The sequence below is a fragment of the Chelonoidis abingdonii genome, chromosome 1 (assembly GCF_003597395.2).
Source record: "Chelonoidis abingdonii isolate Lonesome George chromosome 1, CheloAbing_2.0, whole genome shotgun sequence".
Lineage (NCBI taxonomy): Eukaryota > Metazoa > Chordata > Testudines > Testudinidae > Chelonoidis > Chelonoidis abingdonii.
Window position 1 is genome coordinate 49,309,906 of NC_133769.1, and position 23,497 is coordinate 49,333,402.

General features: G+C 42.1%; 1 protein-coding gene across 1 annotated transcript in view; it reads left to right on the forward strand.

Annotated features, from left to right (window-relative positions):
* Positions 1 to 413: 413 nt before the first annotated feature.
* ASZ1 (ankyrin repeat, SAM and basic leucine zipper domain containing 1) overlaps positions 414 to 23,497 on the forward strand; it is a 99,844-nt gene continuing 76,760 nt past the window's right edge. The window contains exons 1-4 of the mRNA XM_032803948.1: positions 414 to 515; positions 4,614 to 4,713; positions 12,669 to 12,791; positions 21,581 to 21,692. Coding sequence (XP_032659839.1) covers positions 414 to 515; positions 4,614 to 4,713; positions 12,669 to 12,791; positions 21,581 to 21,692 — 437 coding nt within the window. The remainder of the gene's footprint in view (positions 516 to 4,613; positions 4,714 to 12,668; positions 12,792 to 21,580; positions 21,693 to 23,497) is intronic.

Here is a 23,497-nt window from a genome sequence, read left to right on the forward strand (position 1 = left end):
GAAATTAATGAGACCTTGTTCAGGGGGCCAGACAGGACCCCTCCTGCTCCAGACAGGGATTTATGCTGCCTTAATTAAAATTAAAATTCCAAGCCCGGACATGACTCATAAACTTGCAACTTCCAGCCCCGCCCGCGGAGTCTCACGGCTCTGCCTGCACGTTCCCTGCGCCTCGCCCGCAGGCTTCCTCCCACGGCTCTGTTTCCCTTCCTTGCCCCGCCCCGCCCCGCCCCGCCAGGGGTGGAGAACTCGCCTTCTCACAGTCCCCCGGGCGCCGCCGCAGAGCCACGTGACCCGCAGCGCCTTCTCACCTGAGATCGTTTCCCGCTCTGGCGGCGGGGAGTGGAAACGAGGCTCGGGTGCCGGGGCTTCGCGGGCGCAGTGCGGGTGCGCGGCCGGTGGCAGCAGAGGCCATGCCGGGGTCCTCCCGCTCGCTGGCGGTGGCCGGGGGAGGCGAGAGCAGCGACAGCGACGAGGACCGCTGGGTGATCGGGTTCGTTCAGCACGAGCCGCAGGTGGGGGCGGCCGCGGGCTCCCGCAGCTCTGCCCAGCGGGCAGTGTTGCTGGGGCCGGACTGGGTGCCTCGCTCCGCGGCGCGGCCGGTGGGTGCTGGGACGTGGTTGGGTTGCGGGGCGGTCGAGAGCGCTTCCTTGCTTGGCCCGCGTGCTCGGCACTAATCAGTTGGACCTGGGGTTGCCAACCTCCTCATTGCAGAAAACTGAACCCCCTTCACCCCCACCCCTTCCCCCAGGCTCTGCTCTGACTCACTCCACCCGCCCTTCCTCCCTTGGTCTCCACCACCCACTCATTTTCGCTGGACTGAGGCAGGGGGTTCAGGTGTGGGAGGGGTATGAGGTCTCTGGCTGGGGGTGCAGGCTGTGGGGTAGGGCCAGGGATGAGGGCTGGCACTTACCTCAGGTGGCTCCTTGAAGTGGCCCATGTGTCCCTGCAGTCCCCTAGGCTGGGGTGGGCAAACTTTTTAGTCTGAGGGCCACAGCTGGGAATTGAAATTGTATGGTGGGCCATGAATGCTCACAAAATTGGGGATCCAGGGTGGGGGCAAGAAATGACTTCAGGTGTGAGAGGGGGCTCCAGGCTGGGGAAGGGGGTTGGGGTGTGGGAAGGGATGCAGGCTACGACTGGGGGTGTGGGTTTGGGAGTGGGGATGAGGGATGTGGGGTGCAGGATGGTGCTCTGGGTTGGGGTTAAGGGATTTGGAGGGCAGGAGGGGGATCAGGGCTGGGGTAAGGGGGTTGGGATGTGGCAAGAGGCTCAGAGGTGCAGGCTCCGAGTGGTGCTTACCTCAAGCAGCTGGAAGCAGTGGCATGTTCCTCCTCCAGCTCCTATACAGAGGCACGGCTAGGCGCATCTGCATGCTGCCCCATCCACAGGCACCACCCGTGTAGCTCCCATTGGAGTGCTGGAGGAGGCTGTTGGAGTGCGTAGGAGCCAGAGCAGGGCCATGCCTTGGCTTCTAGAAGTTGCGTGAAGTGGCCCCCAACCTTGCACCCCAGCTGGAGCACCAGGGCGGGCTATCCCGAGGCTTCCAGGAGCCACGTGATGCAGCCCCTGACCCTGCCGCCTGGCTGGAGCACTAGAGTCGGGCAAGCCCCAGATCCCACTCCCCAGTGGGAGCTTGTGGGCCATCTTAAAATGACTGTAGTTTTCCCACCCCTGCCCTAGGTGCAGGGTTGGCCAAGGGTCTCTGCATGCTATCCTTGCCTGCAGGTGCTGCCCCTGCGGCTCCTATGGGCCATGGTTCCCAGCCACGTGGACCTATGGAGGCAGCGCTAAGGGTGGGGGCAACGCGTAGAATATCCCTGGCTCCCCTGCGCCGAGGGGCCATAGGGACATGTGTCCTGGGAGCTGTGCAGGGCCGACATGAAATCTGCCTTAGGCCCACTGCACTGCTGAATGGACTTTTAACAGCCCAGTCAGGGGTGCTGACTGGAGCTGCCAGGGTCCCTTTTCTACTGGGCATTCTGATGAAAACTGGATGCCTGGCAACCTAGTCAACTGCACTACTGCTGCACATGTGGCTCGCTGGGTGTGATGTGAGTCCTGCTTTGCTATAGAGTCCTACCGTGGTACCAATGCTGGGAGCGCCCCTGAGCAGCCATGACGTCCCATGCATGGCCTGTGCTGACCCAGCAAAGCCCATGAGTCGTCCACCCTCTGGGTCACAGCCTTCTGTCAAAGGGGATGTGGCTGAGGATGTTCTCCCTCCCACCCCCGGCATTTCTGCCTTTTTTTGTACATTATTTGTACGTGGCTTTGGAAGTGCAGCATGCTGTATAGCTAAGTGTTAAATACTCTCACAGCCTTATACTGAATCCACACAACGGTTTCCAGTTGACTTAGTGACCGTGAGAAGTTTTAAGATAATACAAAAAAAAAAAAATGTTGTTTCTGTTATAGGGTATTAGGTATTCATAAGAAATATGACTTCTGCTAGCTTCTTATTTCTAATTTTGTTTTTATTTAAATAAAGTGTAAATTCATGTACCAAAATGATTTTAGGAGCAGCCAGGACATACCACTGTATTGACAAATGTGCATTTGTAATGATGGGGAAGAAAAATTCTACTCAATTAAATCAGTTTTGCATTGGAGTTTCACCACAGTTGAACTGAATATTATAGTTCTGGGGTCTTGAAGGCTTCTGGCTGCTCCTAGCAAATTGGTATTTTTAAAATTCCTGTGTTTTACAGGATTCTGACTTAAAGTTCAAATCTGCTCTGAAAAGGGACTTTGTCACATTAACTTCAGTGGGGCATCTGCTTAAGGACTTTGAATAGGCATGGAAATAAGCACCTGCCTAAATGCTTTGCTGAGTTTGGACCATGTTCATTCAAAATATTTACTGAATCCTGAAAAAAATTGCTAATCTGTGGGCTACTGATGTGAATTTCTGTTGTTTAGACCAGTAGGTCTCAAACATGGGCCGCTGCTTGTTGAGGGAAAGCCCCTGGTGTCTGCAGGTTCAGCTGATCATGGCTCCCACTGGCCGCATTTCGCTGCTTCAGGTCAATGGGGGCTGCAGGAAGCGGTGCGGGCCCAGGAACATGCTGGTGGCCCTTCCTGCAGCCCCCATTGTCTGGAGTGGCAAACCGCGGCCAGTGGAAGCCACGATTGGCTAAACCTGTGGATAAACAGTGATCTTATTTTTAAGCATTTTTTTTCTGTTTTTATCTATTTAATCATTCAGTTGTTGGGAATTACCTATCTGAAAATTTTGATTATTATTGGAAATATTTTTCATTGGTTTGTGTATATGGTGAAATCAACATTTACCAATAAACATCTAATCCTTCCAAGCCTAATTATCAGGTCAGGCTATGTTTCTTAATAAGGAATAATGAATGTTAGAAAACTGGGAAATGCAGAGTTTAGGTGACACTTACTACATGCTGTGACTGAAACAAACAATAACAAAATATTCATGATTCCACGCCACCCCAGTATTCTGCCAGCACTTCTAGTAATAGTAGTAATAGATTTGTGATCAAAAAACTGCTTTAATTATATCTATGCAACCACATTGGCCTTGGATTCTGCTGTGTATGCAAGTGTAACTGACAGCATAAGGCTAGGTTTGCATGGATGTGACAGGGTGTACGAGCCCCACGTTAGTGAGACAACAGTAAAGGGGTTGCTGTGGACACAGAAAGCCGTGCCCCTTCGCCCCTGCTGGGGAGGGAGGGCTCAAAAGGCAGCACTCAGCTTGGTTTGGGCTGACTGAACAGGAGGACAGATGGGTCTACAGTCTCCTGTGGAGTAGCCACTGTGGTTCCCAAAGGCTGGGACCAGGCCTTATGGTCAAGCCGCCACAGACGTTTCAGCCACGGGGCTGTGGACGCTGAACCACCACCACCACCACCACAGACAAGAACCCCAAAGGGGACTACAAGACAGATCTTCAGACAATCTGAAGCTGGGGTAGAAAGTGGCCCAGGGACTAGCATGGGGCGCCTGTCTCCTAGCTTGTGTAATGTAAATTATCGTTTCTTTGGGCTCTAGGTTGGAACCCAGTGGAGTAGGGAAGACCTGAGTTCCTCTATCCTTGGCTGCTGACTCTCGCCATTGGGTGACATAGCTACTGAATCCTGCCACTGGGCGACACAGGAGTATTGTCTCAAGGCAGTATTGCCAGACTTGGACTTGGAGTCCCTTTTGAGAATGGGTAGCCTTGCTATAGGAACTATCAATTCTGTTGTGCAAGCAAGAAAATAAATTTACCTCTCCACAAGCTGTGTTGATTCGTAAAAATCTCATTTTTTAATGATGTAAGCCAGTTTGGTGGAATGTGCTAGGAGAGCAGATCTATTGAGTAAAAAAGTGCCATTTTTACAGGCACATGTATTTCACTGTAGAACTGTATGTAAATTATTTTCCTTTCTGTGCTGTAACTTTCTCTTGCATTGTCCTTTTCAGTAAATTATAGTAGAACCTGAACAAATCCTGGCAATTATTCAGACCAAGATAAAGGGAAGAAACAATTATTTTTTTTCTACTTCCTTCCCCACTGTGCCTTCAAAAGCAAGTTGAAAGTTTTGTAGAAAAAATGTTCTATGAAGTAACCTGGCTCTGATTTTATTTTTTTGCCTGTTTAGCAATTTAGTAAAACATTACAGTTACAAGACAAGGATGAAACATTAAAGAAAGCTTTGACTTCTGGGGATGTGTCCATGATTGAAGAACTTTTAAATTCAGGTGAGAAAAGTCTATTGTAAACTTAACTCAAATTTACTGAATTTGGGAAAATGTAATTTGAAGGCCGCCTAAATTTCTCATGTCAAAGGAGTATTGCTAAGCCTGTGTAGGTGTAATCAAACATTTGTAAAACAGTATAGACTCCTATATTTATTCAAAATGTAATTACGGAATCACTATCTCCTTATGAGTGGGTCACCATCCAGCATTGCCATAAAGTCATTAGTTTGCCAGGAATAACATTGTGTACCATAGCTCAGATGTTCAGGGTTCTTGATTCATTGGTAAGGTTTTCTTTCAGATGGAATTTACTAAGCATGCTGTATAGTATCTTCTACTTCCTTACATTTTGTTCTCTTAATATTTTTTAAAAAGAGAATACTAGGTTTGCAAACAATGTATTGTAAATTTGCGTGGGGAGAGGTTTAAATTGAGGGTGGGAATTCAGTGGTTCTTGCTTTTCAGTTTTTTTTATACACCTCTGTCCCGATACAACGCAACCTGATATCACATGAATTCGGATATGACACGGTAAAGCAGTGCTCTGGGGGTGGGGCTACACACTCCGGCGGATCACAGCAAGTTCGATGTAACGTGGTTTCACCTATAACTCAGTAAGATTTTTTGTCTTCCGAGGACAGCATTAGATCAGGGTAGAGGTGTACCTATCCTGGTTGGAAATCGCGCGTTCACACACACTCACTAGCATGATTGTGCCTGTGGTCAGGGCTGCACCGGCAAACCAAGTATGAGCTATGGGCGGCAATTTGGACACCTGTTTTGGTTTTTTTTGCTTAGGGTAGCAAAAAGCCTAGAGCTGGCCCTGCCTGTGGTCTGCCTCTTGGGCTGTCCTGGCAACAGTAGTTTCAGATTGCTAGATTGTCTGGTCTTTAATCAACTTGTGTGATGTTTTTCACTCATACAAATTTTGCTTAAAAATACTAGTTTGATTTTAAAATGGCTTCCTCGCTTAGAAAACATTTCCATTAACCCAGTATTCAGGCATGGCATCCTTTATTGCTGTATACAGGGCAGTTAGAGTGGTCAGTCATGAGCAGGGCCGGCTCCAGGCACCAGCTCAGCAAGCAGGTGCTTGGGGCAGCCAAGGGGAAGGGGTGGCACGTTGGGCTCTTCCCTAGCAATTCGGCGGCGGATCCTTCAGTCCCTCGGAGGGAAGGACCGGCCACCGAATTGCAGCTGAAGAAGAAAGCGGTGCAGTGGAGCTGCTCCAATTGCGATCGCGGCTTTTTTTTTTCCTGCCGCTTGGGGTGTCAAAAACCCTGGAGCTGGCTCTGGTCATGAGCTACACAGATAAATTAACCTGCCTCATGGTGATCTTCAGAAAATTGTGTTTCAACAGAAAACTGGAGTATAGCAGCAAGGAGTATTTGTTCTGAGAAAATTAGTATAATTTCTGGAAAATTGTAACTTGTTGGCAAACTCAAGGTTTTTTTTCCTCAGATATTAAACTGGGTGATTTATCTTCTGAAAATAAAAACTGCCAAATTCTTGACCACAGTATTGCATTCATTTTAAGTAAAACACTATTATGGCAAAATTGGTTGTTTAAAAGGGTGAAGCAAATTAGCATCACTTCGAATGACATGTTTGAGATTTCATACTTTGTGTGAAAGCTTTCTTTGTTGATAGGTTGAGCTGATCGTGAGTGGTGCCTGTATAGTTAGTGTTGCCTAATGATTTATATTATAAGCCTCTGCTTTTAATGCCTAATAAATTTGGCAAACTTTAACCATTTAGTCTGAATTTTTCGATGTTGCTGTCTGCCACAAGCTGAATTCTTTTTTGAATTATTTTTTTAGCAAAAATGGTATGGCTGTTTCTGAGAATGGGTTCAATGAGAGGTGAGGAAGCAGTCTGGACCAAGTTAATTTTTTTCATCAGTTTCTTTGAAGAGCTATAGTATAGAAGCAGTAATTCAATTTGGTGAGGAGTTGGTTCTGGGGTCATAGAGGTAACTTTGTTGATCCAACCAGATTTGCTCAGTAGAACTTGTTAGAGGCATATTCCCAAGGTACAGCCTGAGGCGGGAAGTGAGGGAATGACAGCTTTGAGCGAAATCCTGTGCCACCGCAGTCCGTGTCACAAACTAGAGCAGCCCATGAGAAATTACATACAATCTAATGTTAATTTTGCCTCAGAAGTAAATTTGGCAAAGTGATGGAGAATCCACCCAAAGGTTTTTGGAGGTGTTGCTGTAACATAGAGGTGAAGGGAACTCTGTGGCTATCACATTGTCATAGTGTAGGGTAAAATTCTTTGTTGGTGGGGGAAGTGAGTAGATAAGGGAGCAGGCAATTTAATAGATCTTTATCTTTTATGTAAAGTGCATTTTTTAATTTTGATGCAGTTGACTGCATAGATGCTACAGAGAAAGTTGCCTTAGAAATGTATGTAAATAGGGTGAATAAAAAAGTGTGTAAATACAGTGTGAACACCCAACTTGGGGTATTAAAGAGAGAATTAGCTCTGTTTCTTCTGTCCTCAAAACAGTTCTTGAGGCTGTCCTTGATTCCTTGGGTACTACCAAGAAGAAGAAAAAGGTCTTAAAGATGATGGTAGCATCTTTTGAGAACTTCAGAATTAGGCCTTTATCATCACAATTTATTTCAAATCAGTTTATTTTCATGAGACTTATACCACAGACTTGAGGGGTCTTTATAATTCCTATTTGCCCCATTTTCTCTCTTATCCACAAAGATGGAAAATATTGATTGCTCTACCACCTCTGCAGTGACCAAGAAGGCTAAAATCTCAGAGTAAATTCAGTTTTTCTGTACTTCAACAGTGAAGATTTACTGTACTTCAACAGTGAAGTACAGTAGCAAAAATGGTATGGCTGTTTTCTGAGAATGGGTTCAATGAGAGGGGAGGAAGCAGTCTGTACTTCAACAGTGAAGATTTACTGAGCCCAAAAATTCTTGTTAAGCTTGGGCTAGATCTTGGTGTTTCTGCATTGCTGCTGAGAGAGAAATTACGTTCAGAAATAGTAATTAACATCTGGTTATATCTAAGAGCAACACTGCACATTGACAGAGTATGCAAGGATATGATTGATTGAGGACTGTTGCTCTCCCAGAGAAATAAGTCATATAACTCCGCCGGTGACTTGCATCTTTGAATTCTTACGGGACAAATTAACTGAGTCTGAATATGAACGGATTGTGTGCTAAAGTTTATTTTAGGAATGGGCCAAACAAATCTGTACATCCTTTTGATTTTCATAGGTCTCAAATAACTTGAATCTGTTGGAGATAAGAGTCCGTATGTGGAACTTGACCTTAGTTCTTCAAGCATTACCTCATTCACCTTTTGAACGTCAGATCTCATTTTCTGTCTACAAAAGTAGCTTTCCTACTGATAGTAACATAAGTCAACAGAATATTTGGACAAAATGCTACTAGAGGAGCAGTGTACTCTACTGTTGGCATAAAAGTACCTTCCTTATCTCTGTTAAGTGTTGCCTGTGGAGGTGAATCACAGATCTTTATCTTTATATTGCTAGAATCCAGCTAGTTAAAGAAAAACCTCTGGCACAACCTGGACATAACAAGCTCTAAAAACAATTGCATTAAAAGGGCAAAGGAAATGTTTTGTACATGAGTTGCAAGATGGATGAGTAATTGTGTACATATCACATAAAAAGTGAGATGTCTTTGTTTTCCATAAGAAGGATCCCTAGAGTACACAACAGTCTAGAGAGAGGGACAATTGAGGCCATGTGGATTAAAGCCTACAGCATTTTGTAGGGCAGGGGTGGCCTTCAGAAATTACTATGTGGCTCCTTGTTTAGGCACCAATTCCGGGGCTGGAGCTACAGGCACCAACTTTCCAGTGTGCTGGGGGGTGCTCACTGCTCAACCCCTGGCTCTGCCACAGGCCATGCCCTCGCTTCTTCCCCCTCCCCCCTAGAGTCTCCTGCATGCCATGAAACAGCTGATCGGAAGGGGGAGGTTCTGACTGGCAGGGCTGCCATTGGGTGGGAGGCACTGGGAGCGGGGTGGGGAAGCTGATGTGGGGCTGCTGACGTATTACTGTGACTCTTTGGCAATGTACATTGGTAAATTCTGGCTCCTTCTCAGGCTCAGTTTAGCTACCCTTGTTTTAGGGAGTGGCCCTTAAAGTTGTCCCTGGCTTCCTTCAGGAGGCACACAGCAGCAGGAACAGCTGTGAAATGCTATGTAGGGCCCACCTTTCCTTCTTTAGGCGTTAATAGTTCTAACTCTCTCAGCTGTTTTGTATGGTTAAAAGATTGACTTGTGGGTAACTTTGTGGAGGATAACACAATAAAAGCTTGCTAATGAGTAGGGGTTAACTATACGTAAGCATTTAATAGCTATATTAAATCAGGGCTGCAGTGTGTGAGAGGACTAGAAAGAAGAGAAGGATATGGGCCTAAAAATGAATATTAAAAAGAGAAAACATTGCAGAAGTCACAGGATCCATATGATGTGCACTAATCCCTTCTCCCTCTGCTTCTTGCATACAAGTCTCCAAGTCTCCATTCTTATATATATATATATATATATATATATATATATATATATACATACATATATATATAAATAATAATCTATTGAGAAGGATTAGTTTGATTCTTTGTAGGGTACCTTGCACAGTATTGAATGCTGTAAAGCAAATATCATCATCATCATCATCATCATTGGCTGTTAAACACCCTTCTTATCATAGTGATAGCACTACATAAGACAGACAAACCACATGACCAAGCTATTTTAATATATAAAGCAGCAACATGTTCAGACCTGCACTACTTAGCAGAGACAGCATTTGGCTGGAGACTTTGGCATGCTGTAGTTCCCAGTAAAACCAAGAGTTGAGTCCAAAGGGACTTAAGTCACTGCAGAGAGATGAGGGACTTCACGTCATTTTCCACTAGGAGAATGTAGACTTTACCTTAAATATAGACTGTACCGTACTCATGTGTAGTTGTAATGGACTGCTAGTCACATTTCTGCAACAAGTTTTGACATTCCTTCTAGTGGCTAAAGCTTTGTGTACTGTTTTTCCTACATTTCATTTTCCCTGGTATTGCCATCCCAGCCTCTCTTGATGTTTCTCTTCCTCCTACCCCCAATTGCCTGTTTCCTTACCAAACTTTTGTCGTGCCACCTTTCTGTCTTGCTCAGCTTCCATTCTGTTTATCTCTTGGTTAAATTTCATTGTCTAGCTTTAGCTAGTGATGCATACAGTGGAGTGAGGTGGGAGGGGCCAAGGTAGAAAACTAGTACCAGCATTTATTTACAGTTTAAATTCTTCTAGTCTTCAAAATACTTGCTTTAGTTACCTTGTAAGAATTTTGAGTTTGGCCTCAAAGACAGTGAACCCTGCCACTATTCTTGATAGCCATCTTGCAGTCCACTGTATATGCAGATTGTATAGTGAAACTTTCCATAATGGTAGGTAAATTAAAATATTTATTTCATGGAGCCTTGGAATATACTGCCATTAGATGTGGTGTTTAGTTGTTCTTTTATATTGCAGTAGCACCTAAAGGCCCTATCAGGATTCAGTTGTGCTAGCAGCCCAAAGATATGAAGACACAGTCCTTGCTCTAAAGAGCTTATTCCAACTTGAAACAAAATATGAGTGGAACAGTGATATGGAAGGGATCTGGAAGGTGATAAGATTGCGTGGTTACATAGGCCAGCGATGTGCACAGGTGCATTATTAAAAGAACTCCAATTATTTGGAACCAATATAGCTGTCTGTCCCTGGATACATACTCGAATGGCTTGCCCAAGCTGCCGCTGATGCTATCAAGGCCAGAATTGTTATTTTTAGGCACTAACTCAAGCAGAACTAGCATGTGTATGTCTGCTTGTACTGGGAACTCTGTTCACTTCATTCAGTGGTTTTCAACTTTATTTTATATCTCCCAGCTGCTGTGTAGACATACCTTCTGAGTTAAAAGTGCTGCCAAGATCTAAACATGTTTTTTGTTAATAGTGTACAGTATCTTGAAACAATCCTTATTTTTCATTTCTGATGCCCTCATGTACCTCTCATCCTCATTTCTTTCTGTCTCTGGTAGGAGCATGAAACAATTTGCCGTCAAGATTACGAGATTCACTGTTGTTACCCTTCTAATTGTATACTTCGAGCATCTTGGCTCTTCATAATCTAGGTCTAATTCAGCATTCACATTGGATCTCAATCCCAGCAATATTTCCTTACTTTTCCTAATGGGTTCCTGTGACTGTTGTAGGCTTCCGAACTGGCTTCACTTTCTTTGACTTGTGTAATTCCATATTGCAATTGTCCAGTTTTTTGTTTCTTTTTCTGGGAGTCTGGAAATGGTCTATTCCTCATGCAGCTGTTAGATACTGGTAGCTTTGTCCCAAGATGTCTGTTAGGAGTTTTTCTCTTCTCTCTCCAGTCTCTAGCTACCTTCATGGCAAATCAAAGCTTCCGTGCAGTGGCTGTACTGTAAGGTGTACCATCAGGTGGCTCATTCAAAGTGGCATAAGTTTCTGCACCCCCAATAGATTTGTCTTGTACCTCAGTGGCAGTCCCTTGTTTCTGTGCCACCTTTCACCACTTCCAGAAAAGGGAAAGACCTCCACAGAAGAGTACATGTCCTTCCTTGGCCAGACACTGAACTGGTAGTGCCTCCCTCACTTAAAAAAACCTGGCACTACTGTTGATTCAGAGGGTACAGACGTGAAGAGGTTGATAGTCCCTGGTGGTATTGATCTTAACACTTCCCTAATTAGGTAATTTAATTCTGCTTTTTGAGATGATGGTGACGGAAGACTGACCAGTTATGTCCCTTCCTTCCTTCTTACGCCACCCTACTATACAAGTTTCAGCACTGGGGTTTGAGCATTCCCACTCCCTTCCTAATTCTTCTTGGGATTTGAAAATTACTTCTTGAGGAATTCTTCTCTTGCATCTTATTTTTAAAATATTTTTCTGGGTTGCTTTTAAGTCTTTTGTTGATCATCTTGTATTGTGTTTGTCTTGAGAGCTTCTCCTGGACAGTTGCAAGACCTGACTGGAATGTTAAGAAGGTAGCATTTCAGTTTTTCAGGGCATGATATGTAGTAGCCAGATACAGGGCCTGGCTTGTGCTTTGCCCAGCTCCCCTCCAGGGTCAAAATCTTAAATAGGGAAGTAACACAAGTCTTATGCTAAGAGGCAAAGACTGAACAGTCAGAAACTTGCATAAATGATGGTTTTAGAGAAGCAGAATTACAGTTGAGTAATATTTTTCTCTTGTGCATGGGAAATCATTAGTCTAGAACCACATCTGGGTGTTGTGGTTAAGTCTTGTTTTTTTCCTCTAGAGACATTTAATTAGGTAGTACTACACGCTAAGGTAGCTTATTCTAAAGCAAAAACAGACAGGTCAGAGTGGACCGGTATAGGGGAATTCTAAATCACGAGAACCTTAGCAACCAGCTAGAGTGGAATTACTTGCTCCTCTCACTGTTGCTAGACACAGCCTACTTGCTGTTTGGTGATCTCCCACACAAAGTCCAATTCATGAAGCAAAACCAAAAGTCGTCGTCTTTTTTTATCATCAGTGGGAATCACAGCATTATTTAAGCGGAGAAGATAAATCTGGACACAGCTATAAAAATGAATAACTTTGCTGGAATTGTGTGTTGCTAGCCTTTCTAAAATCTTTTTGTCTCTGGGATCATGTTTGAAACTTACGGTGGTTTTGTTTTGTTGGGTTAAGAATCAGGCTTTTTGATAGTCAGTTGTGGAATTTGTTTCCAGAGTTCCAATCAGAGAGGGAGTCTTTTAATTGATCAAAGAAAATAAAAGTATGGAACAAAGCATTTTCTCTCCCTAGGAATAGATAGAAACACATTAGAACAAACAGTTAAATATTTACATTTACTGTGTGTATTGGAGTTGTTATAAAATACATATTTACCTTTATAAATTTTTTAATGTTTTGACAGGTGTGAACGTAGAATTTAGTTTTCAGTTTGGATGGACTCCCCTGATGTATGCTGCTAGTGTTGCTAATGTGGAATTAGTTCGTATCCTATTGGACAGAGGTGCTAATGCAAGCTTTGATAAGGGTAAGATACTTGTGAATCAAATTATAAGTTACAGTTGATTCTGACTAGTACACTTTATTTTATTTATGTCATCCCTTAAATATTTAAGGAAAAAGAAAGGGTCGCAGTCAAGTAGACTAGGTCCTAAACTTGGCTTCATAATCTGGAGACTGTAATCAAGATTGTAGAAAAATTTTAAAATAGTCTACCACACCATCACTCTCAAAATTGTGAATTTAATTTTGTTTAAACAAACCTTAATGTATTGTGCTCCCTTCAACTAATTCTACAGTAAACACAAGTTAAATTGTATTGCTAGAACTGTGCTGACCTCAGTTACTGCCTTTTTGCTTATACCCTGTAAGAAATGGAAGGGGGAAATATTTTGCCCGAATTACTGGACACTGTTGTGTAAATAAATAATTTATTTAATTTAATTAAATATGTATATTATGGCAATACCCAGAGCCACCTATTAGGTTTGGGCCCCTGTTGTGTTAAATGCTTTACAGATGTTTGAAGACCGGGTCTCCTCCCCAAACAGCTCTATAGTTTAACTTCTAATAGAAATGCTCTCCTCTCCCGTCTAAAGATAATGATCCTACAATTTACATCAATTCATTTCTCCTACTTTCCATCTGGCCGCATAGGTCAGAATGTCTCCTCTCAGTTGCTTGCAAGTCCCACAGGAGTAGTGATCATCTGTACAATGTAAATAAATGTGCATTCATTGTTTTCACTTTTCTAAAAACGCAGTAAAGTATTCCAGTAAAATGAAGATGATCAAATTTTAACTCCATGAAAGGGGAACATTTTTTTTTTTAATCTTGTCAGTTTCAAAGAGCGAGCTCAGTATACAGTAATTTCAAATACTGTATTTGTCTGTGAGTACCTCTGTCAACTTTTGTGGTCTCGTAATTACATTTTTGTATTTTAAGGTGTTTTTGCCTCTTCTCTCTTGCTATATGGAAGACCCACCCAAGTGAAGGGATACTGACTTGATTATACAGGGGAAGCTGTCTAAACACACAGCACTGTCACGTGTACAAAGTAATCTATTTAAAAAATAGGCTATAATATCTTTGTTATAGTAATTTTAGCTATTTCTTGCAGTGAAAGCAGATAGTTTGACAGAAGTGTGACATTTAAGATGATAGTTTCGCTTCAGCATTGCAATGTTTTTCAGTATAGCTCTGCTGTGTAAATTTGGGCCTTGCCGCATACTACGAAGAGCCTTAATTACAGACTGTATTATTGGCAGTCCAGGTTTCCAGAAGCTTTATCTAAGTTGGTTAGTGCTTTCTTCAGTGCCTTTTAGAAAGAAGCAGCCTCAGCAGAGGGAGTGAGGAAAGAAAAATAAAGCAGAAAAGATGGATCAGTGGACAGCAACAGTTAAAGAAAAACTGCTCAAAAAGTCTCACCTTGTATTACCATTACCAGACTAAATAGAAATATTGTAGAAAAATTGTTCAGTACAGGTAAATGTCTAAACATCTAAAAATTGATTAATTAGTGCTACATAATATAAATTAGGTTTCTAAATTAATTTTGGAGACAAATTAATCTGGAGTAATCTGAAATTTAGATGATCAAAGTTTACGTAATCTGGAGATATATAATATCAATTTTTTCTATATACTTGGGAAATTGTTATAACTCTTGTATACTCAGTGCTGGACCTTTCTTAGAAACAGGTTCTAATCTTGTTTTTAAGTGGCTTTGTTTGCTAGTCAATATGAAATCTTACAAAATAGCACATTTTCTTACCTTAATGGAAGTCAGAATTAAGACATTTCTACATTGTAGAAGACAGCAACATGTTGGACTCTTAAAGACTTTTTTTTTTTTCTTGGCAGTAATGTATTTCAGCTATTATATCAATGAAGAAAGTTTTCAAAAATATCCTTTGTGTTCTTTCTATCTTATTTTAAACTGAACTTCCTCTTTTAAGTAATTGAACTCAGATGAATGTCAGTGAACTGCAGTAGAATGTCACTTGAATTGGAGTTAGTGAGCAGATAATGGCAATCACATGCACTAACAGATGGTTGGGAGTGTTTGTTTTTTGTAAAGAGGGTAATATATGCTCCGGGCTTTAAAAGGAAATAATTATAAAGTGCAATTTGGAAAAACTGCTCTAGCAATCATGTAGTTACATCATTTCAGTAAATAAACTAGTATTATCCTGACCACAGGAATTTGTTTTTTAAAAAAGCTTATTTTTACACTACAGAATACAATATTCTAACGAATTTTACCAAAAATTCTGCTTAGCTTGATATGTTTTGATTAAAACAGATTTTTTTTCTGTGAGCCAGATCCTGCTCTGTGCCAACTCCTCTGTGCCATTCTGGTAGTGCAAAGAGGACTTAAATTTACATGAGACAATTTCCATATGTCACCAAGTGGCATAACTGTCTCTACACCACTAACTTCTGCATTTCTCTGGATATAAGGGATGTGGTTGGGCGTGGCTGGAACTTACTAGTACTTTAGGGCATCATCTAGCTGCTAACTAATGGGGGTTAGGAAGAAACGTCTTCTGTTGCAAGATTATTCCATAGTTCTCCCCTTTAGAGTTTTTATCTCTTCTGAAATATCTGCCAGTGGCCACCATTAGGGACAGGGTCTTGGACTTAGATGGACTGCTAGTCTGATCCAGTATAGCAGTTCCTGTATTTCTGGGTATGCCATTTTGTACTGCTCTAAATAGTTTCTCTTTCCTTGGCATTAAGTCGATAACTATTTGTAAGGTGCAATAATGTTTTCTTCCCCTTAATACTTTTATTTGTTGCCTAGCCAGACTACATGTTCTGGATCAGTAGTGTCAAAATGAGATCTACATGCTGCGTTTGTGGCCTGTTGAGTTGGTAAAAAAAAAAAAAAGAAGTAGCTTTTGCAAAAAATGTAGAAAAATAACTTTCATTCTCTTTGAAACCATTGTGAACTTTTTTTATTTTTTGAAATCTCATTTCACTGAGGAAAAACACTTCAACTTTTTCGGCTCTCTCCTTTGTTCTCTTACTGGCAAAAGTCTTTTCCTCACCAGAAAGAGACACAATTTTGAAACTTTTAATCAAAAAGGAAACATTTTGCCCCAAATTAAACGTTTTCATTTTGGTCAAAAGGTATAGGGAGGAGACACCAAAATCTTTCTGATGAAAAAAAATTTCAACCAGTTTTACTTGTCTGTCTGGCACATTCAGATTCTTCAGATCCTAAATTTTTACTCAATACTAATGTCTTTTGTATACAAAAGCCAAAAATGGCACAATGATTAAACTTGGTGGTATTCTAAACAAAAAGAGCTCTTAGCCATGCTTGTAGCTGTTTCCGTTGCTTCATACTGACTCAGCAGACAGTTTAGGCATCAAAGTGACATTTAGTATTATTTTGTGTGGGTGGTTGTGTTGATTTTTGCATATGGAGGAAGTTGTAGTGGGAGATTTGTGTGGGTGGCAGTTAGGCACAAGTAATCCAACATCTGTGCAGTCTTCCTCATACAACCAATGAAATTGCTGCATGCAAATTAGCTGTAGAGTAAGGGTGGTGATTGGTTCGTTATCTCTGATCTTACAGGTCTGGTCTACACTATGCGTTTAAACCGATTTTAGCAGCGTTAAACCGATTTAACGCTGCACCCATCCACACAACGAGGCCCTCTGTATTGATATAAAGGGCTCTTTAAACCAGTTTCTGTACTCCTCCCTGACGAGAGGAGTAGCGCTGAAATCAGTATTACCGTATTGGATTAGGGTTAGTGTGGCCGCAAATCAACGGTATTGGCCTCCAGGCGGTATCCCACAGTGCACCATCGTGACTGCTCTGGACAGCAATCCGAACTCAGATGCACTGGCCAGGTAAACGGGAAAAGCCCCACGAAATTTTGATTTTAATTTCCTGTTTGCCCAGCGTGGAGCTCTGATCAGCACAGGTGGCGATGCAGTCCCAAATCCAAAAAGAGCTCCAGCATGAACCGTACGGAAGATATTGGATCTAACCGCTGTATGGGGAGACAAATCTGTTCTATCAGAGCTCCGTTACAGAAGATGAAATGCCAAAGCATTTGAAAAAAATCTCCAGGCTATAATACAGAGTCCACAGCACAGTCCTGCGTGACAAGCATAACGGAAAGCCAAAGAATCAAATGGATGCTCATGGAGGGAGGGGTAGGGAGGGGTATGAGGACTTCCAGCTATCCCACAGTCCCAGCGGTTCTCCGAAAGGATTTGCATTCTTGTGCTGAGCTCCAATGCTGTAGAGTCAAACACGTGTCCGGGGTGCGTCAGGGGTATAGCTCGTTAATTTACTGCCCTCCCCCCATGAAGAAAAGGGGAAAACATCGTTTCTGTGACTTTATTTTTCAATGTCACCTATGTTACTGAATAGCTGCTGGTAGACGCGATGCTGCGCACGTGAACAAGCAGTAGTCTCTCCCCGTCCCCTCCCCTCCCTGGTGGGAGATGCAGTACATATAACTGCTATCCGTTGTCATCATCAGCCCGTGAGTGCTCCTGGCTGGCCTCACGTGAGGTTGGACCGGGGTGCCTAGGTTATAAATAAAGTAGTATGAACTGGACTCACCGGTCATTCCAGTCGATTGGTTAGCAGCTGGTTCGCCTTGTTACCATCTTCATCATAGCAACTTGGGGGCTGAGCCTCCATTCAGCCCCCTCCTTTCTTCTGTGTGTTAAAAGAAAATAGGCTCTGTCCGTGCCCTTGACTATCATAGCAGTCTGCGAGGCTGCCTGCTCCATCATTTTGATCCTCAGTGGATGACAAACCATAACAAGGTCTTGTTAGTTTCTTTTTCCTGCATTCAGTTTCATCATACACAATGGGGAGACACGATGCAACGGGAAAGTAGCCCAGGAAAGTTGGTGAGGATGGCCAAGCAACGGTGGGTTGTTGACGGGCACCCCATGAATGGCATGTAGTCTACGTTCTGCAATCATTGCTGCGGGGATCTGACACGGAGCACATCATGCCTCTCTGGGTTCTCTGAGTGCTTCTCTTATGTACGACTTGCCCCTTATTCTAGGCATGGACTGGACATCTATTTTGTAGTACCATAAAGGAGGGATTGACTCGGGGAGTTGCATTCCTTACAGTTGTGTTCAGATCATTTGATTGCTCCCAGGACTCAGTCCTCGGGCACCATCTTAGACTGCAGCTAAGACTTAGTTTATTCAGACAACTGGATAACCGTCTTCTGCCTACTGCTCGCAAAAGGCAAATGAATGTGCTGTAGCTATTAGCGCTGCTCTCGGTACCATGTCTCAAGTTCAAGCCACACATCCAGTTAGAAATGTGGCCAATAAGTGACCAGTAAAAAAAAAAAAAAAAAAAAAAAAAAAAAAAAAAAGCTGAACGAGGCTCCAGTTCGCTTGGCGCAAAGTCTAGTGGTGTGCCAGGGAAAGGGCGCGAATGGTTGCTGCCGTTGCTATTTCAACGGAGGAAGGGAATGAGTGACGACATTTACCCAGAATCACCCGTGACACTGTTTAGCACCATCATGCATTGGGGTCTCAACCCAGAATTCCAATGGGCGGGGGAGACTGCGGGAACTATGGGATAGCTACCCACAGTGCAACAGTCCAGAAATCGACGCAGTCTCAGACCATGGACGCACACCACTGAATTAATGTGCTTAGTGTGACCGCGTGCACTCGACTTTATACAATCTGTTTTACAAAACCGGTTTATGTAAAATCGGAATAATCCCGTAGTGTAGACATACCCATAGTGGCCTAGGACACTTGGCATGGCATAGATACATGCATTACTGTAGCTGTACTTTGTAATTGGTACAGCTGTAATTTGTAAAGTCAAAATGGCTGAGAACTTAAAAATTGAATGGTAACGGACAATGAAACCCAGTGATGGTAGAATCTGGTGATACTTTGACCAACAATAGCTCTCAATCATCCATCACTTCATGCTGACTCAGCAGGTATTTTAGGCGATTGACACAAGGAGTGACTTTCTTGGAATCTTATCATATAGATAATAGCCCTAGTGGTTTCAAAGGTAACAATCCAATTCTGAACTGAATGTAAATCTTTTTGAGCTTGTAGAATGCTCAAAAAAAACTTCCACAATTTCTATTCATTAATTGGTTGTTAAGCAGAAAAGCTAATGATGGTACTAAATGTAAAAATTTGCTCTTATTGCTGATCTTAGTAGTATTACAATGGTGCCCAAGGGGTGTGTATGTGGGAATATGGATATGCATAGGGAAGAAGGGAGCTAGATATCAGACAGAAGAGGATGGGGAAGAGAATCAAATGGCAGAGATCCTGAAGTAAGCGTATTTTCCATGACTAAGGCTCCTGATGCAATGGTAATATAAATAATCATTTTCCCACTGAGTAATACTGAATGTGACAGGCAAGGACTGAATACATTTATTATATCTAAGTTTAATTATTACATAAAGGCCTTATTTTATCTTTCATCTTAGTGCAAACCTGTCCTTGATGTTAGTGGGGAGTGTTCTGTAAATTGAGGGTATTATGCGTGGTATCTCTAGCCTACATGTAGACTACCCTTGGTATGAAATCATATTTACCCATTGTGTCTCTTTTGCTTTTATAAGTTTTTTACATGAAAAATGCAGAACTCTGAAAATGATTTCTGGCTTTATGCTAAAGGAGTGAAACCCACGTTTCAAGCTCTTTGCTTCAATCATTATCTTCCCTGTCACAATTTGTCTTTAGTAAGTTGAGATGCTTTCTTATATTTGTGGCCCTACCAAATTCACGTCCCATTTTGGTCAATTTCATGGTCATAAGATTTTAAAAATAATTTCACGATTTCAGCTATTTAAATCTGAAATTTCACAGTGTTGTAATTGTGGAGGTCCTGACCCAAAAAGGAGTTGTGGGGGGATTGCAAGGTTATTGTAGGGGGATTGTGGTACTGCTACCCTTACTTTTGCACTGCTGCTGGCGGCGGTGCTGCCTTCAGAGCTAGGTAGTTGGAGAGTGATGATAGCTGGCCAGGAGTCCAGCTCTGAACGCAGAGCTGCCGCCAGCAGCTGCACAGAAGTAAGGATGGCATAGTATGGTATTACCACCGTTACTGCTGTGTTGCTGCCTGGGCCCTCAGTCAGCAGCCGCCACTCTCCGGCCGCCCAGCTCTGAAGCAGTGCAGACATAAGGGTGGCAATACCGCAGCCCCTCCTAAAATAACCTTGTGACTCCCCCTGCAACTCCCTTTTGGGTCAGGATCCCCAATTTGATAAATACGATCTCCCCCATGAAATCTGTGTAATATAGGGTAAAACCACATAAAAGACCAGATTTCATGGGAGCAGACCAGATTTCATGTATCATGACATGTTTTTCATGGTTGTGAATTTGGTAGGGCCCTACTTATATTCTTCACAAGTCAGTCCCTTGCCCCTACTCCTAATAATCATATTGCAATCTTCTGAAATCTTTCAGTTACTCTTTCAGGTAATGAGGTACCTAGAACTAAATGTAGTATTCCATGTGTAGTGGCACCTTAAACTGATATATTCTTTGATCTGACACGATAGCTGTGTTGGAGGCACAAAAGTGCTTTCGCCTTTTTTGCAGTCACATTGCACTGACACTTAACCTAATTTTATACCAACCATGACTCCAAGCTCTCTTTCAGCATTATTGCTCTCCAGGCTTTTCTTTCCTTTCGAATATTTGTATTTCAGAATATTTTGGCAATGTATAACTAAATTTAGAATCAGCATGTTAATAAAATTCAGTTTTTAGCTTTTGAATGTTAAATAAGTACCCAAAACTAATCTCTCCAATATGTAGATACCACCCCCACACCCCCAAATTGATTGGTTTATCATTGCCCTTTGTTTAAAGTCCTGCCATCTTTCAGTCTGTATTGGTATCCAATTTATACATGTTTTGAATAAGATTTTGTCAGCCAGTGTATCACATACATTACTAAAATCAGTATATTAATCAACTGCGTTATCTTTGTGTTCATGGAAGTTGAAAAATGACTTGTGGGAAACTTCATTTTGTGTAGTTACTTTGTTTCGAAATTCATTCTTTTCAAATACTTTCTATAACAGTGGTTCTCAACCTTTTCAGACTACTATATCCCTTTTCAGGAGTCGGATTTCTCTTGCGTACCCCTTAAGTTTCACCTCACTTAAGCTACTTACCGGTACTTACAAAATGAGACATAAAAATACAAAAGTGTCACAGCACATTACTGAAAAAATGCTTACTTTCTCATTTTGTCTGTATGAAATTTTTGTTTGTACTGACTTCACTAGTGCTTTTTATGTAGCCTGTTGTAAAACTAGGCAAGTATCTAGATGAGTTGATGTAACCCCTGGAAGACCTCCGTACCCCCAGGAATACACATACCTGTGGTTGAGAACCACTGTTCTACAGAAGACAGTTGTTACTTTCCTTGTACTTAAATTCACTTATATGTCCTAAAGTGTTCAGTTCTTTGAAAATAAGACCATTTAATAGGCCCGATTATTTTATTTTTTTTTAAGCTTGGTCTTGCGTTTTTCCTACTCTTCAATTACTATCTCATTGTCTTCCTTAGTGGCGGTTTCTTCCTCTTTCTGGGTAATTTCATCTGTCTTAGTGGCTTCATTTACCTTCACTCAGCTGAATATTCCAAATCTTTCAGTCGTTTCCAAAGATCAAATACCTGATTTTATCAAACTTGAGAATCTGTCTGAACTATTATAAAGATGTAATGATGATATTAAAAATCCTCTGCTTCAGATTGTTGCACGGAGTACATTATTTGTTGGCATCACAATCCTCCAATTGTAACTTTCAATTCAGATCAGTATGCTGTATTGATGGCTGCATGTACTGCACGTGCTTCAGAGGAGCAGATTTTGAAGACCGTGGAACTACTTCTGTCAAGGAATGCCAATCCCAGTGTTGTTTGCCGGTAAAATATTTCATTTGTTGTCTTAAATTGTTAATGGAGATATCGTTAAAGACCACATGTGTAAAACTCAAGGAGCAGGCATGGGGAAGGATCAGGTTCTGGGAACCTCCTTGCCCTAATAGGAGCAGTCTTGAAGTAAGGAAACCACTAGGCTCTTTATCTATCTCACCTGCATGATTTTCTTCTAAGATTGGGAAGCTAACAAAAGAATTAGAGGTATGGACCATCTCTGCCATTCCTTACACCATCATCATTACTTGAGACATTATAGTATTTTTTTTCTGTCTTAGTGTCTCAGTGATGTGATATTGCTGAAAATAGAGACACAGGGTGGGTAAGGTAATATCTTTTATTGGAGCAACTTCTGTTGGTTAAGGAGGCAAGCTTTCCAGCTGCACAGAGCTGACCCGAAGAAGAGCTCCAATAAGATATTACCTCACCTTCCTTGTCTCTCTAATATCCTGTGACCAACATGGCTATAACAACATTGCTGATAATGTTGCTATTTCTCTGTTGTCTGACATATGCTGTTACTCTATTTCTATGTGTTATTGTTCACGTGGGTTGTTCTGGGCAGTAGGCATGCTGGCTTTGTCATGCAACAATATTGACCATTGTGATTCATGAAAAAACTCTCAGTTAATTGACTGTATGCAACTACTTAAATTCTTTTACACAGCAATATATATTGAGGATAAAGAAAATTATGAATTTGTTATACTATGGATTTTTGCATTCATATTATGTTTAATAATTAGCTGAAAAAGTAACCTATTGCCAGCCCTTCTCCATCTTATGTTGTTGTGTAAGGATGAGACAGTAAATGAAAAGTGAGTTCAAATTAATTTCCCCTCTCTGTTTTCAAGCTTTGTATTTATTCTAATTCTTTATATTACTCTTTCTCATAGGCATCTGCATTTAGTAAAGAAAAACTACATTCTTTTTAATAAAATAACAAGGACAACATTAACATTCTTTTAAAGTTGTAATGTCAAGCATTCATATTAGGAAATGCCAGAATTAAGGTTGCAGTTTGGCCCGTTTGTATGTATTATGATACATCATTGCAAGATCATATCATATATTTTATTTTTTCCACTGGACCCCACCCTCATTCAGTGCACAAGAAGGATCTGCTGTCAGCATGAATCAAGGTTTTGTATTGGAAGAGTCTGTGTCTATAAGGCCTTTGCCTCATTTGTTGTAGAACTTGGAGGGTATGTAGTGAATGAGGTGGGAGAATGCAGGAACAGAACAGTTTCAAGATTAAGGATAGATGAATGCTGCCTTGAAGAATTGGATTCTATCCCTTCCTCTGCCACAGAGTTCCTATTTGATGTCAGACCAAACTTTTCACTGGTAGTCACTAATTTGTGTTCTTTGAGTAGTGTCCCTATGGATGCTCCATTCTAGGTGCACATGCATCCCATGTGCCTCGCGTTGGAGATTTTAGGTAGCAGAGCCAGTTCAGCCATGCATTCACCCCATGCAGCCTTGTGTTCTGCAATGTACCTATATATAGCTAAGCAGGCAAACCACTCTCTGTTCCTTCTCAACGGTGTCCGAGTAGAGCTGACCTCAGCTGTGTATTTCTCTTATCTATTAGTTAGTGTTAACTTGTACACATGCGCGCACACACACACATACATATGTATATAGTTTTTAGTGTAAGGACCGTTGTCCTTTCATGTGTTTTGTTTTGTTTTTGTTTTTTTCCTCCCCTCGGGGGAACTTAAACGCTGGGAGGGCACACCTGGTTTCAAGTGTTGGCATTCATGCCAATGGCAGTCCTGGTGAGTGACAGG